The sequence below is a fragment of the Hylaeus volcanicus genome, chromosome 8, assembly GCF_026283585.1.
Source record: "Hylaeus volcanicus isolate JK05 chromosome 8, UHH_iyHylVolc1.0_haploid, whole genome shotgun sequence".
NCBI classification, from domain to species: domain Eukaryota; kingdom Metazoa; phylum Arthropoda; class Insecta; order Hymenoptera; family Colletidae; genus Hylaeus; species Hylaeus volcanicus.
The window spans coordinates 14794848-14810302 of NC_071983.1; the positions used below are offsets into that span (position 1 = coordinate 14794848).

Sequence of the window (15455 nt, forward strand, 5' to 3'; positions counted from 1 at the left end):
ACACTTATTCGGCCCACTCTCTATACTATATATCAATACTGTATCCAGAAGCTATATAACAATATAGTACCTAAATATAGTCACTAAAACCCCATATATATATAAATACGTATAAAATACCATATACAATTATAAGTAAATTAATTTATAAAAATAGAATAAATAAAAATTTCATTATATAATTGAATAATAAACGAAAAAAATTGGTTGGTTTAATTTGTTATCTGCCATATGAATGTAATTTTAGTCACCTTTGAAACAGGAGCCTAACAAAGATAAGTGCACTGAATAATAACTGCATCTACAGGGAATATTTAATAAAAAAAAAATTGTTTCGTCGAGGAAAAGAACTATTTTTTCGATCACGCCTTGAAATCGCGTGAAATATTCGAGAAGGATCCGGTGGAGTCGAAAATTCGAATCACGAACGCCTACGATGTGTCCCGTAATCTTTTTTCAGAGATGTTCCACGTATATGGCGGGCTTAATGTAATTACACGGATATTGGAAGCGAATAAAGGAAACTGACATAAGATATACGTGTGCAGCTTCAACACGTCTAAGAGTAATTTGCAAGCATGTTACGGGGCGTAAATATGTTCATTATCCTTGTCAGTGTAATTAATTACCCTTCCACTTCATGGGATGAATTCGTGAACAGGTGTGAAACGCGAGAATAAAAGTAGCTGAGTATATTCGTGCAGAGCTTCTTCGTATGCACTGTCTGAAGTAATATCTACAGGGTGTTTCATTTTGAAGCGAAATGGTAAAATACATTTTGAGGAGATGAAACTATCTAGAAAATATTTGTAATATTTTAAAACATAAATGTTGTTTAATACCAAGAGGTAAATTGTATGGAATAAATAATTTTTTTCTAACTGCATCCCCTCATGAGGTATTTAACCATTCTTCTTTGAACGAAACACCCTGTATACTTCTTGTAACCACATCGTTGATAAATAGTTTAATATCAAACTTGATTTTACTGGAGCCATTTTTTCCTTATAGCTGAGATCACTTGAAAATTTGAGTTGACAGCCTTAAATAATAAAGTGCTTGAATCGACAAGTGACTCGTGAAACTCTAACATCAATTTTCAATTATTTAAATTGTCATACGAAGGTATATTCATATGGAATTTTTTCTTTCATTCATTAAAAGAGAATAGTTTTATATTTTATAAGATTAACGAATAATTCTAAAACCAAACTTTAACCAATGACCTAGTTAAGCATAAGACAATAATATTTTCCCAATGCTAACATTAATTGTGGTAGAAGTGATAATACGTTTTAATATTTCTAATATTTCTGAACATTGTATACCCTAATCAAAATAGAACGAATTAACAAAAGTTCAGCATTTATAAATTTTTGTTAACTCCTGGCAAAAATATTCGTTAAATGTTCGAATGATGCAATAAGTATTTCTAGTACTATGTCTCTACAACTGTTTAGTAAGCATATCTCGAAACAATCAATTTTCACAACTGTACAGAGCTTCTGGAACGAGTCTAGCAACTAACGAATTCTCGTCAGGAGTGCACATAGTGTTTCACATTTTATCTCGATAAGACGGTACTCGCAGATCTTTCCAGTCATCGTACTGTCCGTACAGTGTTCCTCTTAGACGGGACGATAACATCTAAATACGTGGCTTCATCATTTTTTTAAATATTGCTTCTATTTGTACTACTCTTCTCGATACCGAAAGTCATGTTGCTTTAATAATTGTATAATAACTGAATTATTGTATTTTCACCTGGAGAAAAATATTTTATTTTACCAGATAAGTTTAAAATTTGGGAAAGGGCATTCATGTAGAAATCAAATACCAGTAATGTTCTAGATAAAATTTTGAAAATACGTATTCTTATGTGATATTTATGGTTGAATTAACTGGAGTAAACAAACAAAACAATGAAATCATACATTCATATAAAGATCAGTCACTTTATATAGATTTTCAAAATTTTATTTAAAAAATTACTGATAATTGACTTTCACATGAACATCTTCCTTTAAATTAACTAAATCACAACTACTACGAAACATAAGTTCAAGAACTATTATTTGCTATTATTTTAAAAGCAACTGTATTCCTCTGGAATGGTATTCCATGTTCTTCGGATACAAAAAGCTTTCCTCGTCCATGTTTGACGTCGTCATCGTTATTGAATGAGTTGAATCATCTCTAGCTCTAAAGGTCCACCATTGCTCGAAAGAAGCGATGATCAGACGAAACAATTTCTGGATTATGGACTGCGTGAATTATAATTCCAGACATAGAAATATATTTTTGTTGCGAGTTAGCAATTTGCCGCCATTAAAAATGGACGAAACGATTAATAAAAACAAGAAGGAAGAGAGATATATTTATTATTTTTTCCGAAGCAGAATAAAAAGGTCCTTCGAATAATGTATTAATTTATATACTTCAATTTATTTTCTGAAGTACCCTAATAGTTTTGAACACTGTATTCCCTAATAAAAATAGAACGATTTAACAAAAATTCAGATTTATAAATTTTGCTCAGCAGGTAACTAATATAATATTCTTGTTATTTTTATCGTATCAGTGAAATTTTCTTTCTCTGTCTGATTTTAATATTATATTTAATGCAATATTATGCAGGAATATTATGAGAATTATTTTCTTCTTTTACATCTTTTTATCCTGTACATTACTTTCATTTCTGCTAAACTTTCTGCTAAAACCTATTAATTTCTAATCATTCCTTTACAATCTTTGCATCGTTTTCATAAGAATGTCAACAGTGTAGTATGCTCTGTGCGAAGCTACATTTTCACCATCTCATCCATTTCATCGTTGGTTACTTTGTTCGTTCACCTCTGTTTCTGACAGTGACTTACACCCTGCCGATTTTAAAGTAGCATTTTCTTAACATCTCTTCGTGCATTGGCCACGAAATAACTGCACTCTTTCATATTTAAATCTCGATGTTCCCGGTACATTTACATTACTATCATAACCTCTTAAAAAATACTTACGAAGAGAACTGTATTCAGATAATAAAACGTTAATTAACATTATTTATTACATTCGGTTGAACGTTGCTGTTGCAATTGAATAACCGATATTAAACAATGTTCTTCTACGTTTTTAATTCATTAAATCATACAAAGTAATAAAGATGAATTATACGTTTCCTTTTTTATTAATATTTTAAATATCATTTTTACTGGTGAATACTATGCTAAATAGTTAAATTAATGTTAAACCGTTCTACTTTGATTTGAGGATACAATGTTCAGAAATATTAGAAATACTTTTGACAATTCTCGTTCGATTTAAAGTAATCAAAGCGTAATAATATTTTTACGAAAAAAGTGAAGTATATATTCGATCAAAAGATCTCGTCTTATCAACTGCAATTTATTCCAGATATTTATGAGCATCGACAAAAGGAACTAAAAAGTATAGTTAGACATGCTAGTTATTAAACTGAAAGATTTTTCTAAGGGAAGAACATGGATTAATGAAACCAGTTTTCTGAAAACCAATCACGTTAAACCGATTATCGTGTATCGACGTACACGTACTTTTACTTGATCACGAGCAATTTGAGTTCTGATGAAAACTCCGAGAAACCTCTTTCGGTAACGCGTAATTACGTGATCCTTATTTTTCAAATCCATACACAGTTATTTGCCAATTAGGTATAATCCACGCGTAATTATCAAATACGCCTCTTTGCAATTAACGAGAAAATTTGTACACTGGTTAAGAAACGGAAGTTATTTATAAATCAACCAAATAAATACAATACACGAACAGGGAGGCGAACTAACTCGCGAGCCACGAAATCATCGAAAACACAAAGCACCGTGCCCATTTAACTGTTCCAAGATCCGGTAAAAATGTAAATCGTCACACGCTTGGAAAACCAAGTGCTGAGGTCACGCGTGACTCACGACTGCTAGCCGAAATTCTTGCCAAAAATCGTCGAGGGCTGTGGCCCATCGAGCCGCGGATATCTGGATTTCAGGATTACGAGAATTCGGCTCGTGGACTTCCTTTTTTCCGTTCGTTCTTTCGAGAAAGAATCCTTTCGAGGAGGAACCCTCTCTCTTCCTCGGAGAGGATTCTTCCTCGTTGCAGGATAATAAAAAAGACGATGATCCCCGCCATCTGGCCCTGGCCAACGTAACCCGTGCCATAAAATTCACGCAATGTCCTGGAGAGGGTGGTGGAAAAGGGAGAACGAGTCGCGTACCCGAAATACCCAAGGACTCTCGCGAGTTCGAATATCAAAATGCATTTTGGGTAACGAGCGTCCTCCTAAAGAGCAATCTCGAGAGTGCATTTACCTCAGCATTCCAGCTTTCAGTCGCACAGGTTCAACGATCAGACTTTTTACTCGTCGCTCAAGGTGCGCGAAGGTTCTACAGTAGTTACGACAACCGGAAGTCCCTCCGAGCGACTATGATCCTCGCCTGACAACTCGATCGACGGACGAAAATTATTATTGACAATTTGTCCGATTTAATGTAAAAATAACAAGTTGCATGTGGTAAATTATTACGAGTCTGCGAATATTTGTGTAAATTCATATTTTTACCGATTTGGATGAATAATTCAGATTTAAATGAAAGTGTGTCTTATAGTGTAATAGTGTAACGTATACTTCATTACTAATATTTCACATATTTTTGCATTTATGTGGACCATCATACATTTACGCATACAGCTTCACTTGTCATAAATGCATAAACATCCGCAATCTAGTTATCGAAAATATATATTAAATTGTTTGAAACGCTTTCAATTATCCATTAAAGTGGTCCTTTTCCAATTGTACTAGTCAAAACAAAACTCAAATATAGAAAGTATTAATAACGGTATATTTTCTATAATGAAATTCTTAAATTATTCTATGATTATGATTTTTAATAAAAAAAAAAAGATAGTAATTGATACAATTACAGTTGCAAATATATCTAACAAACAGATCAGACAGATGTGTATTAAGATGTAAATTTTGAGTTTTCAAAGTTATGAGGCGATCTGATCTGTTGTCATTTTTTATCAAACCGCCTTAATTCACCGATAACAACGGAGAGTATTTAATACTAAATGACTTCCTCGCGTAACGAACCAATCATGATTGTAAGTTACAAGGATAATAATGAATCCTGTATAAGACATATGTACTGCGATGTCCAATTTCGTTTTCGAGACATAGAGTCCCAATGTAATAATAAATCCAGTTCAATCAGGGAAAGATTATTTTATAACCGACACGATGGAACCAATCGCAATCACAATCAAATCTCATGTTTGAGATGAAATCATTCGTTCGCACGAAATAATATGTGCCTATCAAAATACGCATTTGCACAAACATCCACAGGGTACATCATAACTAAAGAAAAGTACCAATGTATAAACATGAAAATCGAAACGTGATTAGAGATCCTCTAAATCAGAGTTTTGAAATAACGTTGCCCGATTCTTATTTACTTTTCTTCAACAAAGGAATAAATACAGTCACGCTTCGCTAGTGTTTATAGTACAAATATAAATTGTACATTTGACGTTGTATGTATATTGATAAAAGGTTGTAGAACGTTGCATTATGTCTGAACGCGTTACAAAATAAAGTCTCGGAGCAAATTCTTATATTATATTATACTTCTTAACTATTTCTTTTTTAAATATTTTTTTCTAATCATTTTTATCGAGAATGGTTTATACGAATTAGTTCTTTTTCGCAACATTTATCGGAAAATCGTTCAGGATAATGTATTTAATTGTGAATAAGGATGAATGCGGAAAAAATATTTAGGAAGTGAAGATGAGCAATATTTATTCGCCAAAAAAATGACCACAGCATAAAAGCATTGCAACACTCTATGCTTTCCAAATTGAATTTCGCGGGATTAGCTGACAATAGCGGAACCCGATCTAACCTTCACGCTATTTCGCGACACTGATTAGAATATCTCTAAATGTGACTATAGAGATTCATATTTCTACGATTGTAACTTCCACTTACAGCATAGAAAAAGTACTATCATAAGCTAACACTTTGTAAACCTTTTGTACAATCTGTAAAGCCAAACTAAACCTATAAGAGGTTTCAAAGGCTCAAATAAAAAAAAAAAAAAATAAAAAAAAAAGATTCATATGTCTTCTCTCCGTTTGTTGGCGCCCTTCTCGTCGCAACTCCTGTAATCAACTAGACTCAAAGAAAACCCAAAGATGTCTTATATTCGCCAACCTTATACTTTACCAGCTATCCAAGGACGGGACAATAAGGAATTCCAAGGGTAATTTCACGGCGGCCGTCGCGTAAGGTGCCTGCGACGATCCGGGTTGCATAAGGATGCGATACAAGCCGAGAATCAAAATAAACGGAAAGTTGAACGTACAGCGAATGACCGGCGACGATACCGTTACCAACATATTGTTGAAAAGACAACCAGGCTGTCCAAGTACGTACATCCAGGCGGGACCTTGACATCCTACGCGGACGTTCGTCGGTGGCCCGTCACCACCACCGTCGCCGTTGCCATCGCGTGGCCTTTTTTCGCAGCGAACCGTGCGATACCTCGCGAACAACGAATGATCCACCGGGGAAGTACAACGGTCCTGACCGGTCATTCTAAATCTCCTCCAATAAGAAACTGCCCAACCGGCGCACCGAATCGCGTCCTTGTGGCTTCTTCGACCCCGCTGACAACGAGCAAGTGGAGGGGACGTTTAAGCGGCAACAAGAGTGGTGCAGAAGCGTGCACTTCCTGAGCAAGAGTCTCGCCGCAGGATCCTGCGCCCGTGTAATTGGGGTCCTGCGAAGCTACTCCCTACGAAGGCAGGAATGGTGGGGGATGCCCTATGTAAGCCCTCGAACCGACCAGGTCCAGACCATCCAGCATCAGGACATCGCACAAGGACTCAGATATACCGGTGCTCGCGACCGACTCACCCAACGATTAGCGCGGGTTCAACGTCAGGCCTCCTCGAGGGTACTCGTCCCCTTGGAATATACCATCGATCACGCCACCAAAGGTCACCATGAGGTTCATCCTGATATTCCTGACCCTAGTGCTCGGACTGTGCGACGCGGCGAGACGCACCACTACCACGACGTCCACGCAAGCTAACTTCGAGGGAAGGCACCTCGGACACCGTGGCAAATCCCAAGGTTGGTGCTCCGAATTTCGGTTATTTGAACATTTCTTTTATCGGGGATGAGGGGTTGTTTGATAGGATCGAGGGAGAGAGTAGATTTGATAAAAGAGGTGGTTCAAGGAGACTAAGGAAATGTAGATTGGACTCGCGATTTTTTGTCGGAATTTGCTTTTTCGGGAGAAGACTTACTTTTTGGGTATAGCGAAATACTTGTGTCGACTACGGAACTCAAATCGTGCAGAAAGCTGCGGTACAGTGGAAAAAGAGACGAGTCAATAATGAGCTTAGGGTTCACTAAAAGCCTACCATTAACTAAATAGCTGGAATTAATTGGAACAGTAGTATCTAATTAGAAACCAAAGTCCTTAGATTTGTAGTAATTTCAAAATTTGATATTGTACGAAGCAATTTGTTTATCACAAATAGAAGACTCGAGTCAATTGGTAGAATACGATGGAATGGAAAGGTGCAGTGAAACAGAAACTAAGAATCAACTGTATGGCTAGAATCAAAACGAGTCTAGGATTCACTTTTTAGTTTAGCCTGACATTAACTAAATAGCTGGAACTAACTGGAACAGTAGTATCTAATTAGAGACCAAAGTCCTTAGATTTGTAGTAATTTGAAAATTTGATATCGTACGAAGCAATTTGGTTATCACAAATAGAAGACTCGAGTCAATTGGTAGAATACGATGAAATGGAAAGAGACAGTGGAACAGAAACTAAGAATCGACTGTACGGCTAGAATCGAAACGAGTCTAGGGATAACTAAAATCCTAGAGTCAACTAAACAGCTAGAACTAACTGAAACAGTAGTATCTATTTGAAGACTAGGTTTAAGTAAAAAGCTAGAGTCGATTAGAAGGGTAGTATCAATTGGGAGACTAAGGAAATGTAGATTAGACACTAGATTTTTGGTAATTTTAGAATTTGCTCCTCTAGAAGGAGAGCATTTTTATGAAGTAAATTGGAATATTTGTATCAATCAGAAAACTAGAGCCGAACAGGAACAATGGAACAGTGAACAACGAGAGTAAATTAGAAGTCTATGGTTAAATAGAAGGCTACAGTAAACTATGAAGCTAGAAGCAATTGTAACAGTAATATATAATTAAATATTAGTGTCCCCTGATTTTTAATAAATTCGAAGTTTGATACTTTACGAAGTAATTCGTTTGTCACAAATAGAAGATTCGAGTCAATTGGAAGAATTCGGTTGAGTGGAAAGGTACAATAAAATAGAAGCTATGAGTCAACTGGAAGTCTAAAGTTAACCAGAAGACTGGTATGTAATGGTAGTCTAGAGTCAATTAGGTTAACACTTTAGTTTTTGATAATTTCTTAAGGAGACAGTTAGTTTATTAGAGTTACACAGTTAAACTTGAATAAACTAAAAAAGTAGACTCAACTACAAGACTAGAGTCAATTGAATGACTAATGCGAAGTGGAATACTGTTGTCAAGTAGAAAGCTAGATTCCAATAAGTACTCAAGTGTGGTACTACAAAAAGAGACTAAACTACGATACTAGACTCAACCAGAAGATTAGGTTGATACTTGTATCTTGTATTTAATTAAAATGATTAACTATACAGGCACAGTTATTACACTAATACATGCTGCTTACTTATTTCCATTCTTCTTATCATAACTTTGTCTTACATGATCCCTACATTGTTTTAGTACTGTTTGCAGTATCTCTTAACTCTCGTATCTGTGGGAACATGTCAACCCCCTTTTAGCTCGGGTACCTCGGGATCGCTAAACCCGTACTGTAGCTGCATATTCGCATACTACAGCTCCCTGAGGGCTAGGTTGATACTGAAAGACTAGGATCAATTAGAAAACTGAAGTCGAATAGGAAGTTAGAGTTAATTAGAAGACCAGCATCGACCAGGAAACTAGCTCCAACTACATAGAAGACTAGAAATCAAGTACACTTATCCACTCGAGTAGAATTCCAGAGTGAATCGATAAAAATTCATTCAATTTGAATCTCAGAGTCAGGCAGATCTATTGCATCAATTTAACACTTGAACTACTTATTTAGTTAACACTTTTGAAGAGAATTTCCTGAATTAGTATACAGGATGAGTCTTATAAGCTTTGTGCCTAAAGTATCTCCATTGTCTTTAACGATCCGAAGATACGTCACAAGAGTAAAGCAGAATTAAGTAATGCCATGATAGAAAAAAAAAAATTAACTAAAGGTCATATTTTCCGAGATTTCAAAGTCATTGGCGTTTCTTTTTTTTTTTTTTAATGGAATGGGATATTGTTATCATTGTAAATAAATACTTTTATAAAATCATACTTTAATAAATCAAATATACAAGCAGTTGAATGTTTATGCTTTTATATCTTGAACAATTTCTTTGTTTATAGTATGTCCCTCTTCGAGCGAAATATTTTCGTTTCAGATTCAAAAATATTTCGGATCCAAAGCTTAGACGATGCACTCTGTATCTTAATCTAGCCTGATACTAATTTACGCATGCTATCATTAGGTATATTAAAATCCTTGACTACTTCCAAACGCTGGTATAAAAAATCTATAAATACGCTCCTCGTAGATAAAGTGTAAAATCGTATAACTGTAAATGTTTCGGTAATTGCAAATTACCAACTCTCTTTAAACAATACAGTCTACGTTTTCTCTTATATTTATTGCAACAGGAAACGTATGGGACCTCGTGGAGCTACAGAAGTTGGACAAACAGGACTTTTGGAACAAAGATCCGAACACTTCCGCGAATACCACGAACCCTGAAGGTTCGAACGTGTTGAGTGGAAGGCAAAGTTATCCAACTCTTCCAGGCCCTGGAGATACGAACGAGCTACCAGGGCCTATTGCGACTCCCAAGCCCATCGAGCCACCTCCACCTGGATGTTACGGTCCACGCGGACAGTTTCCGAGTCCGAGAAGCTGTGCTAATTATTTGAATTGTTGGGACGGTGTCGTTATCGAACAAACCTGCCCCGATGGTTTGCTATTCAACGCGATAACCTTGGTTTGCGACTATGATTACAACGTTAATTGCGGTGACCGACCTTTACCTACGCCAAGTGAGTAAATATCATTGTCAATAAATAATGATTTCATTAATTAGAAAAATATCTGAAATTACTGAAATTCATCATGTATATAATTCATGTGTATATATATATATATATATATAGGACAATTGTACATAATGGTTTAATCCTTCTCGTTACCTTCTATTGAATGAATTTTATTTTATTTCCCATGAATTTTAAAAAGAAATTGGTTCTTGTGCTTTTTGAGTAATCGATAGTCGAAGTATACATGAAATGAGTGAAGCTACTATAGAGTTATTGTATGACTCTATGATTACAAAATTTAGTATGCTTCCTCCTATTTTTACGATTCCTTTAAAAGGAAAATTTCTGTGCCCAAGATATACAAACAAAAGTATGTATTGTGCTTATTTGAAATTATTCACATGAGATAATTTCAAGAAAGTTTCTGGTTAAATTAACGTATTTGAATATTATTTATTACATGTTATTTATTCAATGAATTTAGGAGGACACAGGACAAATATATTCTTCCAGTCGTTAATCTACGGTTATAAATATATTAATATAGAATTACATTTTTCGAGATTGAACATTATCTTTTGCGCCTTTCGCTTTTAAACAAAATTCTATTATCCATTTGCCTCGTCTCTAAACTAAAAACTACAAATATTTGGTCGTCGCGAATGAAATTGAAAATATATAATAATTTGTATTCATACCCTCGATTTTGAAAAAGATTCTAATACGCAATAAAAAACCGATACAATCAAAGAACAATTCTAATCGTCTCTAATTCTTCTGAACTTCAATTCTAATTCTAATCGTTCCATCTATTCGTCTCGTTTAAAAGTTAGAATATTTAGACCTACATTTGATTTAAACTTTTCATTAACAAAATTATTTTATTGCGATAGAACCGCCAATAGCCAACGGGTCTGAACTATGCCCAGACCCGAATGGCAGGTACAGAAGCGCGACGAACTGCTCGGAATTCTACGTGTGCGTTTTTGGAAGGCCAGTCAAGTTCAGCTGCCCACGTGGTTTGGTCTATAATGACGTAAGACACACTCATTTTTAACTTGTTCCTAGATCACTTTTGGAATTTTAAATCACGGAATGACGGTATGCGTCATACGCGTGTGAGAATCTTAAACTCGCGGTACGTTTCGCCCACGGTCAAAGGCCGCTTGTAGAACTTCCGCGTCGTTGCTTGAAATTAAATTCGACATCAACGTTCTGCACGTTGGTCTGCTCTTGATATTATGAATAACTGGTTTGCGCGACTGGTAGAATGTTAACGAACCGTTTGCTTGGAATTTATATTCATTCTAAGGAACGTTTTTAACGCTAGGTTTAGGAACATTTTTCATCAGATTTCCATTTTATCGAAGTAATGTTTTCATGAGTGGAGTCGGTTTATTACGTTTAACTAGAAGGCTTAGAGAAAAATTAATTTGGATATATGTTTGGCTCTTTATACGGATAAAAGTCAGCGTAAGTGATTGTAAATAAGTAAACCTAACGTTAATACTCTACCAGAAAAATTCAGTCTATATTGCGATATTCAAATACACGGATGAGTAAAACTTTAGATATAACTCCTATATGTTAAACGAACACAATTTTTCAACTTCGACAAACTATTATTTATTTACATCTCGACTCTGTGTTTTATAGCTATCTCCAGACTCTATAACGTTAAAATTGAATTAATGTCTAAAAGGAGTTTATAATTATTATGGAACTTATAATAATTATATAAAGAGATAAACTTATTCCATTCCAGGAAAGAAAAGAAAAAAATGTTAATTTTTACTTCATAAATGTATTTTCGAAAGTCATATTTGCCTACCTTTACGTAATTTCAATTACAAAATTAAGACCAAATTTAAGGTAGGACACGCGCGATAAAATCAACTACCAGTAATTTTTTACACAAAATTATGAAAATACGTATTCTTATGTGGTTTTCAACCGTGGATTAAATTGTGTGAAATAGAATTTGAAAGAAAGAAATGGTATACAAACATAGAAGGTAATTGTATACTGTACGAATATGCATATGTCGTAATATTGTACGAACTATGAACATACAAGGTAAGCGTTAAATTATTAAATGAAAAATTAAAATAGCTCCTTCGAAAATGAAGTTCGAAATTTGTCACCAAGTTCAATCCTACGCCACTTAATTCGGATTTGTTGGAAACGATATAAGAACACGTACATTTTCAAAGAAGGGTGTTAAGAAATGCCCATTTTTTGCATCGCCTGGAAATGAAAAATTCATGCAGGATCTTTTAGGGTGTCTACCAAGGAACAAAAAATGTCCGTATTACTTTCCCGAGAAACGATGGGACAGTTGTCAAAAATACGTTCAAAGTATGAATCTAATGATAACGGAATTTGCGTATATTTTACATTTCGTCGTCTTCTTCTTCGGATATCGAACTGTCCTCGAAATATTTAACGAATTTTTATACGTCTTGCGATTACTTCGACATTATATTGATATTTTGTAATGAATTTCAATTCATTAACTTGTTCAATTGTTAATGGTTTCCGAGTTTCCACTACAGAGAATCGAAAGTAACTTAATCGAGAGTATCGAAACGTCTTAAAAATGATTAATAAGAATCATGAATTGAAACTAATAAATCTACATCTACATCTGCCCTTGATAATTTAATTACAAATAGAATTTTCCAATATTCGAACAAAGTTAATCATTTATCACAAGTAATTCAAGCGGAAAATATGAATATAAAGCGAGCACAATTCCAACGTATGGAAGTTACAGAATTAGAGTTTTTCCCCAGATTAACTTACAACGATCTATGCTTATACGCATGTGGAACATACCACATGAAGCAAGCATCTGGTTATTACGCCGACCATATAAATGACAGCGGAGATTTTGAATTTCAAGTCGCAGTACCATCGTACAATATTGATTTAAAAAAATACCAGATTGATGTGGAACCAATTAACGCCATTTTACTTCAAACGAAACTGCATTCACGACATTCAAATAGTTTAAAATACTTTGTATATGTACTAATTGATAAAAGTAAAACCGCACTGGAAGCCATACTTGCACACTCATGTGGATGCAAAGTCGGAGTACGCGTTGTTGGTTGCTGTTCCCATGTAGCTTATATATGATTATATGGTACTTTGGATTTACTCGATTTCAAGCTTCAATTCGTCTACCTGCTGAGTTCCTTAATACTTATTTCCAAGACGGTTCGATACCCAAATAAGAAGATGGCGAAATGTAAAATATACGCAAGTTCCGTTATCATCACATTCATACTTTGAACGTATTTTTGACAACTTTCCCATCGTTTCTCGGAAAAGTGATACCGACATTTTTTGTTCCTTTGGGAGACACTCTAGAAGATCCTGCATGGATTTTTTCATTTCCAGGCGATGCCAAAAATGAGCATTTCTTAACACCCTCCTTTCATCTAGAAAATTACTGGTAGTTAATGTTCACGTATATGTCCTCGTTAATATTAACTACCATGTTTAATTATCCATATTATGGGTTTTAAAGTGTGATTCACCTCTCCACAGCTACTGAACGTCTGCGACTACCCATACAACGTGGACTGTAAAGGCTCAGCAACACCTGCGCCAACGACCCCACCGATAACCATTGGTCCTATAACGCAATCACCTTCCAAACCACCGCAGCCACCAACCTATCCGCCAACCCAACCGCCCTATGGACAACCAGGACCACCCCCCTACGGCCAGCCAGGACCGTCCTACCCTTGGCTGAACCTAAAAGCTAACAGTGAGACTTGGAATCAACAAGCAGAATCGTCGCAGTTGGACGACGACAAGAGCGAGGAATCGCTCTTCGAGAAACATCCCCAACCGCCCGAGACGTCCCCGAATCCATGGAACGTGTTGCAAAATATTCCTGCAAGCCTCGTGGCGGTACCATGCAAAAACGGTGATATACACAGGCTGAACGAGGCCTGCACGAATGTAGTAGTTTGTAGAAGCGGTCGCCCGCAGCTGGTGCAATGTTCCTCGGGGCTTATATACGACAGACCATCGGACTCCTGTCAGCCACACTCCGTTGCCAAATGGTGGGTATTCGCAAGCAATGATGAATTTTTATTAGGAGATATTCTGATCGTTTGGTTAGTTGACCCTGCAGTGCGCAATTTTTTTTTTAATTGTATTGCAGTTTTGCTTTATCGAATGAAAATTATGCCGGGTATGTGGGATATATTGCAAACAAAATGTATTTTTAACTCTTGAGTGTGGTGGGTGTACTCTTTCTTCTGGGTAAAAAGAAGACTTTTAGTTGATATTCTTGTTGCTTAAAGTCTTTCACATATTGCTAACAAATTATATTTGGAAAATTTCAATGATAAATTCTTATTAAGGAATATTTTGGTTGTTTGGGTTGTTAGCCCTACAGTGTACATTTTTTTTAACTGTATTAATGCTCTATAATACTCAGAGATAGTATAAAAATATTGCATATGTTTGGAGAGGGGTGTCTAATCTCCCATTTATATGAATATATAAAATATTCTTTATATAGTATATAAAAGAAAATAATGAAAAAAGATTTCTCCATTCATCACGTTTACTTTAGATGAATATCTAATACTGATAATTGAATAATATGGAAAAAGAAAAATATGAATTTCCTTTAATTCTAAAAGTGAAGGTTTTTGGATGATTCCGGTATAAGAAGACAAATATGCATTAATTACGCATTCCAGGGTTCAAGATTCCAAAAGAAAAATGAAATGCAATTATTAACGAATCACACTTTTTGTTTCTGTTTCAGCTAATCGCCGAGTCATTTAGAACCTACGCTTTGTACTATGTACGCTGACCATTTAAACATAAATAAAGCATCGATTTTTCTTAGATCCCCAGTTTAATATTTCCTACCATATTTGATAAAGTTTTTCAGAAAATCTGATTGCGTGAACATCCAATTCAATTTTTATTTATTATGTAGATAATAATATCGACTGAAAATTGTTTTAAGAACTGTTTTTAATAGAGTTATAACGATATTAATATGGTCTTGTCTCTGTGAAAGTATCAACCAGTCCTTAATTAAATTTACTTTTACAGTTTCACTTCTCGTGCGTTGTAAAATTGAGTAAATCTGTGATTGTACATAAATATGAAAGCTACTTTTGAGAGCTTTAAATATTTAAAACAAAACTTATATGGTATGCACGAAGTAGTGTTATGTTAAATTAGAACTGGTTTT

The 15455-nt window shown here is 35.1% G+C and overlaps 2 protein-coding genes across 2 annotated transcripts in view; one reads left to right on the forward strand and one right to left on the reverse strand.

Annotated features, from left to right (window-relative positions):
• Nucleotides 1-15455, reverse strand: part of LOC128880838 (protein obstructor-E-like) — a 111490-nt gene that overhangs the window by 48518 nt on the left and 47517 nt on the right. The window lies entirely within an intron of this gene.
• On the forward strand, nt 5594-14490 carry LOC128880836 (uncharacterized). Its single transcript, XM_054131325.1, has 5 exons — nt 5594-7171; nt 7585-7593; nt 9836-10225; nt 11116-11258; nt 13778-14490. Exons 1-5 carry the CDS (start codon nt 7042-7044, stop codon nt 14474-14476), a joined length of 1371 nt encoding a protein of 456 aa, XP_053987300.1. The 5' UTR covers nt 5594-7041; the 3' UTR covers nt 14477-14490.

Excerpts from the sequence above, each read along its gene's own strand:
- LOC128880836 (XM_054131325.1), top strand. The coding sequence starts at position 7,042 with ATGAGGTTCATCCTGATATTCCTGACCCTAGTGCTCGGACTGTGCGAC. Across the intron at positions 10,226-11,115 it reads CCGACCTTTACCTACGCCAA|AACCGCCAATAGCCAACGGG; the intron begins GTGAGTAAATAT and ends TTATTGCGATAG. Across the intron at positions 11,259-13,777 it reads GTGGTTTGGTCTATAATGAC|CTACTGAACGTCTGCGACTA; the intron begins GTAAGACACACT and ends ACCTCTCCACAG.